At 44.8% G+C, this 12817-nt stretch overlaps 1 protein-coding gene and 1 long non-coding RNA gene across 2 annotated transcripts; one reads left to right on the forward strand and one right to left on the reverse strand.

The window, feature by feature from the left end:
• Positions 1-248: 248 nt before the first annotated feature.
• On the reverse strand, positions 249-9686 carry ttbk2b (tau tubulin kinase 2b). The gene is made up of 15 exons (XM_008302339.1): positions 9680-9686; positions 9104-9226; positions 8846-8993; positions 7952-8025; positions 7719-7859; positions 7510-7614; positions 7134-7199; positions 6717-6809; positions 6506-6631; positions 6252-6409; positions 5807-5996; positions 5207-5421; positions 4612-5080; positions 2397-3097; positions 249-1723 (listed from the first exon to the last, which is right to left on the reverse strand). The coding sequence occupies exons 2-15, from the start codon at positions 9170-9172 to the stop codon at positions 1372-1374; spliced, it is 2907 nt and encodes a 968-aa protein (XP_008300561.1). The 5' UTR covers positions 9173-9226; positions 9680-9686; the 3' UTR covers positions 249-1371.
• On the forward strand, positions 9455-11611 carry LOC103372650 (uncharacterized). The gene is made up of 2 exons (XR_521010.1): positions 9455-9760; positions 10961-11611. It is a non-coding gene; the product is annotated as an uncharacterized LOC103372650 (long non-coding RNA).
• Positions 11612-12817: the final 1206 nt, after the last annotated feature.

Below are 12817 nucleotides of genomic sequence, written 5' to 3' on the forward strand. Positions count from 1 at the left end.
CTTCAGTGAGTCACTTTAAAGGGAGTGAATACTGATGCAATCATCATTTTTACGTTTTTAACTCGTTCACATTGCTTTGTAGAAATGTGTCTTCATTTTGATACAAAAGCGTCTTTTTCCCGGGTCAATTCTTGTCAAAAAAGCGAAATTAAATATTCAGTGTGGAAAAGGAATAAAAGGGAAAACTTCCGTAGAGCCACACCACAAACAGTATTTAGGAAGAGGAACACGACAAAGAGCCCAAGGCGTTGAATCTTCAGATCCCAATTTAATTGAGCATCCATCGGATTTACCAGAACAAGTCTGATCCACGAAGGCCCCGAAACCCCAAAGACCCAAAGAATTCACTGCCAACATCCTAGTCTGAGACACCGGCCAGCACCACAAGTTCTGCGCCCACGGCCCGGCTGCATGAGCAGGACTTACACAATATCAGACAGGTAGATTTAATGTCGTGTCTCATCAGTGTACTTTTAATACATATTAAAATGATATACGAACATAAAACTAAATCGTGGTTCAGCATGAGCGCTCATAGTTTCTTTGTTTTCATGGGAAACAAAAATGCAAGTCTGCTGGTCTCTACTATGACGTATTTTGATCAGAAGCAGTTCGATAAAAATACAGATGCTTTAGCTGATTGTACAAATAAATAAATTATTTTAAAAAATCATTTGCAATGACACTCATGCACGTTTACAATACTTAAGAATGAGTGCACTTAACATGTACATTCTAATATGCTGATGCCTTTTGCATGACAAATATATTCTAGCAAAGTAAAAGCACACGACTACACTGTGATATGCCAAAATGATCAATTCATTGTTACATACTATAATTAATCTAGCAGTTTTACAGGAGTGAGGTCAATATGGGGCTGCATGCCCTGGTTCTGTACATGAATGCTGATGTTGGTATACTGCTCGTGGTATCATTTACTATTATAGTGTTCTTAATGTGAGTATATGGTTCCTATTAGTGTATACCATTGGTTTTTTCTAATGGTACATATCTACAGTTAGCATCATTTTTACATCCCTCAAGTATTAAACAAGATCTTTTTGGTCTCATAGTAGGCCTACATGTAGTGTTAAGAGAGGAGTGAAATGAGAGGTAAGAGTTGGCAATCTCAACATTTTCGTAACGTTTCCGTTTCAGCTGCAGGTATCAAGCCACAATGTCAAGTATTTTTCTGAGACACATCCAACAAATGAATAAATAAATAAATACAATTTATCATACATTTTACATTACATACAGTACATTCCCTTGAGTAAATACCGTATTTACACATGCTATCAGGGACAGGCTGTGAGGCAGCCTCTCGCTACAGTTGCACGATCCGGATCAGTCAGTGTGAAAATACAGTCATCGAGTCACTTTGCCGGGGCCTTTGCCCTCGTAGATCAGACCTCTTCCCCTGGAGACGTGGCCCCACTGACCCTGCCCGCTGGGCCTGTCTTGCGGGTGAGCGTGCCGAGGCGGAGGGGAGCCCGAGAAACTGGACGGGGAGCGGCTGCGTCCCGGCAGCGCGCCGCCCTCGCGGAGCTCCTGGCGGGAGGGGGAGGAGCTTAGCGAGCGCTGCAGGGAGGAGGAGGAGCTGCGAGGGCGAGGGGGAGGGCTGAAGAGCATCCCGCCGCGGTCCTGCATCAGCTGGGTCAGACTGGCCAGGAAGTCTGCGTCACTGGTGCTACTGGCACGAACCCTCAACCGCCGCCGTCTGTGGAAAATAACAGCGAACAGAATTACGTTTCGTCAGTTCTGTAGCTGTATTTACTTCTCCATTGCGGCAGAGTGCATCTTTCCCATTCAGAGTGCCTGCCTACATATGCCTTAGGGAGGCTGTGACTTTGAAGCAGTCACAGAAAATAAAGTATATTTTATTCATATTTTCACATTTTTGACAGCAGACAGGTTTGAATATTTTTAGGGAGTAAAGGAACAAGAAGCTCCCTGCAGCTCCCCAGCATGGTCATAATGACTCCTGTCACTGTGTCTTGCTGTTGTGTGGAAATCTATGTGCCCACGGTTCAGCAGAACATCAGACCACGCTCGCTTGTAGCTCTTATTGTGTCGTATCTTTTATTCTCATTAATATTATTTACATTTGTCTTATAGTCGTTGTGTTTCATTTATTTAATTGTACAGCAGTTTGGTTCAACTCCTGTTTCTTTAAAATGTGCTTTATAAACAAATTTGACTTTAGCATGACAGAAAAACACCAATCACCGACTGAATGTTGTATTAACACGACACGACTTTGTTTAGCTGCTCTGTAAACCCGTCTTCTGTTACATGTCTGACAGAGCAGCCTCCTGAGTGTTTGCTGCTGAAACTGCAAGTAACAATCAGCACTGATAACTTGAAATATCTACAATCAAACAAACACACACCTGTTGTCCACACATGGGCGGATGGGTGGCTTCCCAGGCGGCGGTCGAGGCAGAAACCTGCTCGTGAGCTGCTCCGGTATGAACGTGGCACTCACAGGACGAGGGATCTTACTTCTACTTCCTGAAGAGGAGGACAGGGAGAGAGGGTCTTCTCCCGCACAGTCGGATTTGGAGCCTCTCTCTGAGGAGAGCCGGTCTCTGGGCAGAGCGCAGGGCAGGTTGTCACAGGACAGCGATGGAGAAGGCGAGTGGGTGGGGGAGCCGGGGACGGGGCTGCTCCAGCGGTGACGCCTCTCCAAGTTCAGGTCTCTGCTGGGAGAGTCCAGGGGGTTGCCGGGTTCTCGCACAGGGATCCGGCTCAACCTTGGCGATGACGGCGAGTCTCTTCGCCTGAGCAGAGCCGGAGGTGGAGAGGAGGAGACGGTGACGGTGCTCTCCATCGCGCCTCCTCCTGCGTCAGCTTGAGGCTGCTGATTTGGCTCCGAGGAGCGATCAGGCAGACCAGAATCACTCTCTGGGTCTCTGTCGTTGGTCAGGTGAGCCGTGGGGCCTTTGGCTGGGCTTGGCACTGAAGCCAAGTCTAACCTCTCTCCATCCTTTAAGATTTCCTCTGTGACCTCCTCAGATTTACCAGACGGCGCCTCTAGCGGTATTGCGTCACTTTTCTCCTGTACAGGCGACTGCAGTGCACAGCTGGAGGACTGAGAAGAGTCGAACGATTATTAGAAGTTAAAAAGCTTCTTGAGGTTGCACACTTTTTAAAAATGTTGGAAGAAGTATCAGTTGAATTCAACTGAATACCAATTGCTGCAAATACTTTTTTTTTCAGTTTATGATAAAACTATCCATTGTTATAATATGAAAAGGCCACGGTCATTTCATCAAATGGTTTGATCCGTTTACTCAATTGTCCAGAACCCTCAAAACATTCAACATATTCACTAAAATCATATCACTACAAAAATATGATGCTTTAAAGGAACAGTTAACCTTCCATGTTGCATTAGTCTTCTATGCAATTAATGCAAATTTGGGTAATTTTGCTGTTCTCAATTCATTTCTAATTTTATCTGAAAATATTCAATTTAAACACTGAAATTGTATATTTATGTCAAGAAAAAGAAAGTTTAAACCCCTGCCCCTCACTCTTTCTAAGCCAAGGATCGCTGTATCACATGAAGTACCCTAGAGTCCAGCTGACCAATCACCTGCTTATTCCCGGTTAACAGTTTGACTCTGAAACTAAACAGCTAAATGAAACGGCAGATAACCGCACCGGCCCGTTATATAAATCATAGTAGGTAATTTCATTTAGTGGTCAGTTGTATTTGTGGTGGCGTTCGCAGACGAGGAGCTAAATCAAATGGACGACGAGGCTCGGAGGGTGGAGAAAGACAACAGGACGTCCTGAAAGTCAGCAAACTCTGGGAAACTGGAGTTTGTGATTTGTGGGCCGACAGGTTCCAATAAGCTTAAAAGAGAGTACCAGGGGTTCAGGTCTGGTTTAAAAAAAAAAAACACGAGGTAGTGTTCTGGCTAAGCTACAAATACGTTCCAGAAACATGCCATCAAAAGGCTTGAGCCTGTTCCAGCTTATTGTCTCTTCTCTTTCACCATCACCTAAAGACATGCAGACAGAGCAGCTCCTCTCCTGGCCGTCAATAGTCTGCATCAGCAAACTACAAAGTAACCTACATCTGTCACACATCTCTCTGCAGCCAGACTACGTTCTGCACTTGCATCGCTGCCTGTATTCCTACAATATAATCCTGTAAGAGGCTGTTTCACACCCCACACACCGAGCTAACTAGAACAAAATAGTTTCAGGAAGACATGACAAACACAGGTGTAGAAGTTGGTGTCGCCGAACGCTCAGCGCTTCGTATCGTCAGTAAAAGCTGTTACAACAAAGAAGCAGTCATTTGCATATTGCTGCATATTTGGTCTTGTACGACCTCTGCAGCGTCAACACATGCTGAACAGAAAGCTATTCACAGCCTCACACATGAAAACAAACGCTTTTGGCCCTCTCAGCTTCTGAAATGCACCCACTGCCCTTACCATGAGCTCTGGAGGGTTCAGAATTCTAACATACACATTTGCATGGAGAGCGGGCAAACTCTGGGTGGAGCTGACCTTGAGTTGAGTGTTCTGCAAAGTTAATTTCACAGTGCTGCTCTCAGCTCATGTACAAGTAAATTCTCGTTACTCCTACCTGGTCCATCTGGGTTCTTCCCACCATGACTGAAGGCATTTGTCCCAACATCCCTGGTAGCCTCCTGTGGCCCAGCAACCACGTGCCGGGCATGGCCATCTGCGACAGGACAGGGCTGCTGGGCACTGCGGTGTTCTGACCATCCTGAGGTTCAGAGGAGTGGTTCTCAGTTTCAGCAGTAGTGTGGGTTCCTGGCTTGTCCTCATGCAGGGCTTCTGCTGGAGGCTTGCTCCCTCCAGAACCGCTGCCTTGCTCTAGCTCCAGCATCACCCACTCCTGAGAGTCTCCCTCCTGGGGCACAGGACTGAAGTTTACAGCAACAAAGCCGCTGCTTGCGGCGCCCTCCTCTTGGTCCGGGGTCGCCGTGCCCGAGAGCTCCTCGTTGCAGGAAGGCGTCTGCTGCCCATGTGACTTCTCAGGAATGCATTTCTCCCCAACATGAGACAGGACAGGACGCTGTTTACCCAAGCTGAAAGAAGACATTATAATCATTAAGATGAGTTTCTGTGAAATAAAGGTCCTCTTCATTGCTCACATGATGTTGCAAGTTTCTAAATGACATGTGTGCTTATTGTAATCTGAATGGAGTACTAACTAGGCTTCAAGGAAACGTTCGATGGTGGGCTTTGGTTCGGGTGCGAGCCTCTTTTCGAATGCCAAGCTCTGGCTGTGTCTCATCCTCCGGAGCAGCGGCGCAGCTCGTTCCAAAAACATGGTCTCTGATCGCACTCGTCGGGGAGAACTCTGCATGGAGCCAGTGTTGGGACTTTGGTTCCCCTGGTTCTGACTATGTTCATCCTCACTCACCACCTGAGAACAACAAACAAACACAAAGCTCAAAACACTGACATCATGCGGTTGAACCTGAGCCATTTCTTTGAATTTAGAACTAGGCAGTCCATGTTTTTCCTTTACTGCAATATCTGGGACACAGTCAGTGACAACAGTGGTTTCTATTGAAAAACAGCAGAACAATATGTAGTGATAGACGTTGGAAAGTCACGACAACATCCTAAATTTGTATCTAGATAAAGAACTCCATGGATATATTCATGACGGGGGACACCAGCATCCACTGCAGTGTAAATAAACTCGGCATCTCATTGCACAAAACGGACACAGTTACATAAGAATATTATAAAGCGGCACTAAAAGCGTCATACTGAGCATTTACAGTAAACTACAGTGCCCTGACCTTTCTGATCATCGGCTGTGCGTGTTTATGGTTTCGGTTGCGGTCCATCTCTTCCCATACATCTCCACCAGGGGTGGTCGGTGTGGGGATGGGGGGGCAGTTGTCAGCGTCACTGAGGCGCTCCCCTTGCAGGACATCTTCAGTGTTCTCTCTCTGCAGCTCGCCCGGCAGCACTGAAGCATTGGCCATGCTGTGGAAGAGAGGGAAGGTCACCCTGCAGCTCGTTTCCACAGCACAATTTAGAGCAGCGACTTCTCTGGGATCTCTGACTGTGCACATTTCTAGTCTAAAAAAAGCCGCAGCTATATATTTAAACACATATCCAACTGAGTGTGAAGGAAGTTTGTATAGGATAAGTGAAACTGCAACAACAAGCACACAGCAGTTCAAAAAAACTGAAGGACTATACGTGAACAGAGACAAAGTTTTCTTCAGCTTTAAGTACCCCAAGTATGCTGGTGTGAGGCGAGTAAGCTGCTGAGCAGTGGTTGCTGCGGCAGTGATGGTCAGCATATCCTCTGAATCACATTTCTCCCAGTCATAAGGGTCATTCTCCAGCACATTGTGGCTTTTCATGGCGTTCTCAAACAATGACATCAGGAGCTGTCACAGAGAGAAGAAAAACGCACGCATCAGCATTTGACAGCAGGAGAGAAATAAACAGTAGGCGCAAAATGTGACAAACAAGAGACGGCCGACCTGATAGTCAGGCTTAGTGAAGTAGTCCAACGTCAAGATATGATCCAGGAAAGTACTGAACTCTGAGGGAAGGTGCTTCAGCATGAGTCGATGGTCATACGTCTCTTTTAGATTTCCTACTTGTTCCTGAGAAGAAGGGAGCAAAAACGGTGTGTGAATAAGTCTGCTGTGTATTACAAATGTGTTCTAAGGAGGTTATAGCAGCACATACTTTGTCTTTAATTTTCCTCCAGGGAAGCTGACCAACCATGAATTCAACCAGCATGTAGAAGAGAGACCACAGGTCGTCATGACGACCCATTTCCTGCAGATTCAGACACACAACACACAAGTGAGGTAACAGGTAAAATAGAGAGGCACTATGATCGCAGTTTATCACTGAGAGCAGAGTTCCTTCATTCACAAGCAAATAAAGGCACCGAGGTGCTTCAGAATGGAAAGACATCCCCATGTGGAGTTTATCAATCAACATGTCAGCATGAAGTTTCTACTACGTATTGTTCTTGAGCTGACATGTTATAAAATCACAGACAACCCCGTGACGACAGAATATCTCACATAACATGTACGACGGTGTTGGGGGGAAAAAAACAAAACACAACTGTACATATTTATGGGTCAGGCTCACCTTATTTTTGTGAGCATTGATTGAAGCATAACGCACAGTTCCTCTGAAACCTGCCACAGGACGAGGCTGAAAGAGAAAAGGAATTTAGCAGATTGGCAAACAAGTGCTACATGAGAGTAACTGTACTTTAAAACAGGCTGACAGGCCCTAAACAACATTTGATGATGTTTCTATTTAAAAGAAAACAGATTCCGGTCTGCATGTTGAGGACTCCCTCACACTTATTACATGTGACGACACGTTGAGGTCACGTGTTTCTTTCTTGGTAACATGCTGTGTAAAGCCTTTAGCCGCTGATAATCAGGCTTCACAACCAGAGAATAAGTTGATTCAAAGCCAAAACAATGCTTTAGTGAGGCTGGCACAAAGTACTTACTGGACGGACTTCCTGGCTGGATGTGGTAAACTGACGTGCCAAACCGAAATCAAGCATATAGCAGCATCTGCAGGTACTGGCCAGTCTTCCCATCGCAAAGTTTGACTGCAATTATAACAGAGATAAGCGAGTTCGACATGATGAAAAATCTTTGTGATAAGCAGTTACGTATAAAAAAGAAGTTACATCTGGCTTATAGATCGACTCACTGGTTTAATGTCACGGTGCAGAAAACCCACAGAATGAATGCTTTCAATGGCCTCTAAAATCTGCTTGCCCAGTCTCAAAGTTGTGGAGACGGAAAAGGTGCCGCGGGTCATTGTTCTGCGCAGATCTGCCAGATTCCTTCCCTTTAAACAGGAAGTCAGTGTCGCACGTCACACACATGATGCAGACAGATGTGGAGGCAAAGGAAACATCTGACTAGTGAGGACCTCCTTACCTGGAGTTCCATCACCACGTAGTTGAATCGATCATTCCTGCCACAGCCCACAAAGCGACAAACGTGGTCTTTGCCTGTCAAGGAAATATTTGCAGGTAGACAGATTAAGCACTGTTGGTAAGTTCTCTATTCCTCCAGATGTTTATATGGGAGAAAGTTTAGGTAAAAATGTGACACAAATATCACATTAACTGCTGCCACAATAAACAACCAGTCAGCATAATCCATCACGTGGAGCTGAAACGCTTTGACATCAATATTTTAAACCATCACTTTCTTTTCAACCTTCAAATCCTTATTAAGGGTTTAATAGAACCTTGGATTTCTTTGTGGACTTAAATGATAAGCTCCTTTTTAATTCATTTTTATCACGCTTGAGTTGTCAGCTTAACTTCACAGCTTCGCACATTCATACCTACACTCGCTTTGCATTTCGTACTGAGTTGCGTTATATAATAACACAGTGTCTGTCAAAATAAAATGAACCTCGATGAAATGGTCATTTTCCTTATCAGAGGAAAATTAATTATTTCGATTAATGACTGTCAACAGATTACTCAATAGTAAAACGGTTGTTAACGGCACAACTCTGATAACGTGAAATAATAAAATTAAAAGTGGAATAATGCAGCAGTTGTGACACTAGAGATACTATAAACCCCTCATGTAGTCATTTCATGTTTTCACAACATCTACAACTACTCTGATTGAAACAAAGGTCACCGCTGCTTATATCATTAATAATTCTATGTAATGAAACACTGGCCTTCATGGAAAAAACAGAACTATTAAAATGTATGAGTGCTACTGTTGGGCCGCTGTCAACTAAACTGCCAAAAAGTGTCCTGATCTGATTCCCACTTGAGCTGCTCCGTCAGTGGCAGCACCACTCACCCTGAAGCTTCTTCAGCACGGCCACCTCCATCTTCAGCACCTGTTTGGGTTGCTGAGCAGACTCGACCTTCAAGGCGACGGTGGCCTGGCTCAGCTGATCCAGAACCTCGTAGATCTCCCCAAACCCTCCTCCGCCTATCTTCCGCACCTAAAGAGAAGATTATATTCATTTACGAGCCAGAGTGTTTAAATGGTGCCCTCTGCTCCCTCAGTGAATGGACATGATTTTGTGATTTCCCCTCTTTCAGTGACACTCACCACTTTCCATCTGTCCCTGACTACGTCTGCCACTGACAGGATGTCTGTGTGCTCTCCAGCCCCACTCATCCTGAGTGCTCTCAGCTGCAGCCTGCACCTGGCATCAGTGTCGAAAGCCCCTCACTGAAAACAGGGAGCACATTTACATATTCACTTTCATAACACTGCACACAACATGCTGCTGAGTCTGCAGCAGAGCAGCGCAGATCTCACTGCATCTTCCTGCTCCGGACAGAAACATGTGGAGCATGTAATCCAAACGTTGGCTCCACCTCACGTCTCCAAGGCTCATCTAAGACGCTAAACCAATGCTAGCTGATGGGTCTGAAGATAGCCGCTAGCATCGTTGGGTTTGTTTGAATCAGAGCCAAAGCACAACACAGCTAGCATAGCGCAGCGGCAATCACGGGTCATAAACGGCCACCGACCGGGCGTCGGAGGAGATAAGCCGTTGAGGAGCTAATCTCGCTTGTTGACGGTGTCCGATGCGGCGGCTCCGGTGGTCCCGTGATAAGGCTAACTAGCATGTTTACCAGCGGAGAGCCGTTTAGAGAGCAAACCTCCGTGACCTCTTACCTCGCTCCGCTGCACCAGCGCGATTCCAGCTAGTGTGTGAAACCCGAACGGCGCCCATGATGCCAGCGTGCTCCCAGCGAGGTGAGTCATTCCGAGCGGCTGTGTTTTGTTTCAGGAAGCAGACGGCGGTGGAGGACCATAGCTGACCGGAGCTACAGTTAGCCTGCTAGCCTGCTAACGGATGATGGGGAGCGACACCCCGTGCGCTCTGCCACAGCGGCGGCGGTGACGTCACGGGGCTCGCGCCTCCTGATTGATCCGCAAACTTCTGCATCCGCGAGGAGCCGCACCGAATAGACAGCACCGAACAACACACAACAGTAAACAACACAGGACAGTAAACAACACACGACAGTAAACAACACGTGAGTGCAGGGACCAGTGGAGAAAGTACACAAAGGTCACTATCAAGATGTTAGATATTAATATATATATTATTAGATCTAAAGTATAAAGTATTCCATTATCACAGTGATATTAGTATTGCTCAGTCGTACCGTGTTATTTATGTACATCTAACAGTGGAAAGATGCAGCATCAATGTCAGTTTTCTGTCAAAATGCACCTATTTTGACTATAAGTATGATAGATCAGTACAGTGGAAGTTTGCTAAAGTGAACAACACCTGGGAGGAAATATTACTTTATGAGTCATTTTAGATTTAAGATTAACTATATGTTCAGTGTTTGCTATTGCTCTGACTAATTGCAACATAAATATTCAACAACACTAATAGCATTTAGTTTTTAGACCCTTTTTTTTGGATTGACAATTGTTGTACAATTGATGGACCTAGCACAAAAGTTTTAAATTACTATATTGTTATTATACTGATATTTAAATTCCTGACATTAAAATAATGTCCAGTTACCAACCAGCCTGGATGCTTAGCTGACACTAGCTGCTAATTCAACCTAGCTAACTAGTGCTACAGCAAGCTAATATAGCATGATGTCATTAGCTTAACTTAAAGTCAGCTAGTTAGCTTTTTAGACCGATAAAAATGCATTTTCTATCGCTGGTTAGCTTGTGTGTTACTGTATTAAATGATGGCGTACAATATTCATCAGAAATCTAGGCAAAAAATATAAATATAAAAAAATATAAAATATGTACCAAGTAATTGAAAACCTTCCATATGACTTTCATGGGAAAAGGAATGAACACGTATTTTTATTTTTTTAATAATAAACATTTGTACCTATATCTTCACAACTCCTACAACAATTGTGACGAAGGTCCAGCATTGTGTGAGATTCTTCTGTCTGTTTTTTGTCCCAGGGTTCTGTCTGTCTATCCAGTGCTCTTTACACCACTACACTGCTGGTTCTACTCTGGGAACCTTCAGGTGTCTGGGATCCACAATCTCCCAGGATCTGAAGTGGACACTCGTCATAGATGCAATCAACAAACCAAAAGGGCCCAGCAGAGGATGCACTTCCTGTTCCAGCTCAAGAATTCAACCTGTCTCCCATTCTGCACAGTCTGCTCTCTGCAGTTCAGATACTGTCTGGTTCGGATCGGCCACCAAAATGGACAGAGACACACTACAACGGACAGTCAGGATACCTTCCATCCAAGGCTTATACCTGTCCTGAGTCATGAAATGGGCATGTAGCATGACTAGAGACCATAGACTCTGTTGCTGCAGAACCTTTACACCCCTGATCACAACCTGTTCTCTCTGCTCCCTGAACACCAAAACACCCAGACACAGGAACAGTTCCTCCCCACCGGCCATCACTCTGAACATTTCAATCAGTCACAAACAACTCATTCTGCATTCCCACCCTGAGCCACTGTATATACTGTTTACCACATACCTGGTTATATGTCTTACCCTATTCCACCTGCCTCATGTGTATAAGGTGTCAATAACTCTGTATTGATTGTTTGTAATTGTATTTTGCATTAAAGTTTGCTTCACTTTAATTTTGCACTAAAACTCTGGCTCACTTTAAAGATGCTCGTTAACACAAATCTATAGTTTTATTTAGCAGTCGCACTAATTTTATGATGTTTAAACTGTAACAGACTGAGTTATTCCACACTTTAGCAAGTTTTAAAGGACAGTGATCAGATAGCTTCAAACTCCTTTGACCAGTGATAATAAAAATTCACCCTAAAATGCAGCTTTATTCAAATGACTCAGTGCCACAGACAACAAAAGGCAGATGGGAACAGGCTTCTGATGTGTCAGTTAGGGATGTAATCAGACACTTGAACCATTTGTTGTCTAAGAACTCATTTCATCCAGGAAGTTATCTGGGACAAACTGCCACATGACGGAAGATCTCGAATTACCCAACCAAGTTCCAATGTAGTGTGTGTTTAGTTGTTTCAGGCTTCACGGTTTCGTACAAAACAAACCTGAAGAACTAATCCTGTCTATTTGCGAAGGTGAGGCTTCACGCATCAGTGTTCTCCTTCAGAATCACTTTCCAGTTCACGTATGTATGGCTGAATTACTGCAATACTACAATCTGCTATTGTGTAGTAAGTTTACAGTGTTAAGTGTAGAGTCGAAGGTGAGCTGGTGTGCTCGAGCTGCGCCGAGTAGCGGAGGGGTGGATGGAGAAAGGCCGAGACATATTCTGAAGGAATATTCTGCAAGATGGGGCGGTGGTTAGCACTGTTGCCTCGTAGCTAGAAGGTCGCCGGTTCGCATCCCGGTGAGGACACCCGGGATCTTTCTGTGTGGAGTCTCCATGTTCTCCCCGTGCAGCGTGGGTTCTCTCCGGGTTCTCCAGCTTCCTCCCACACAGTCCAAAAACATGTTGAGGTTAATTGGTGATTCTAAATTGTCTGTAGGTGTGAATGTGAGTGTGCTTGGTTGTCTGTCTCTAAGTGTAGCCCTGTGATAGACTGGTTACCTGTCCAGGTGAACCTGCCTTCACCCTGAGTCAGCTGGGATAGACTCCGCCCTCCATGACCCCAGTGAGGATTAAGGTGTAGAGATGATGGATGGATATTCTGAAGGAAGCATCGTTACAGAGTTATATCTCATCCAAGGCAGGAAGGGATTATATTAATGGAAAAAACTAATCTGTAACTTTGATATAGAGAGATGAGATGTTAGGGGTTTAATCAATGACCAGAGAGGGACTTAAATTCTTTACTTGAGATTACTGTGGCTCT

Source organism: Stegastes partitus, unplaced genomic scaffold (genome assembly GCF_000690725.1).
Source record: "Stegastes partitus isolate 25-593 unplaced genomic scaffold, Stegastes_partitus-1.0.2 Scaffold1796, whole genome shotgun sequence".
NCBI classification, from domain to species: Eukaryota; Metazoa; Chordata; class Actinopteri; family Pomacentridae; genus Stegastes; species Stegastes partitus.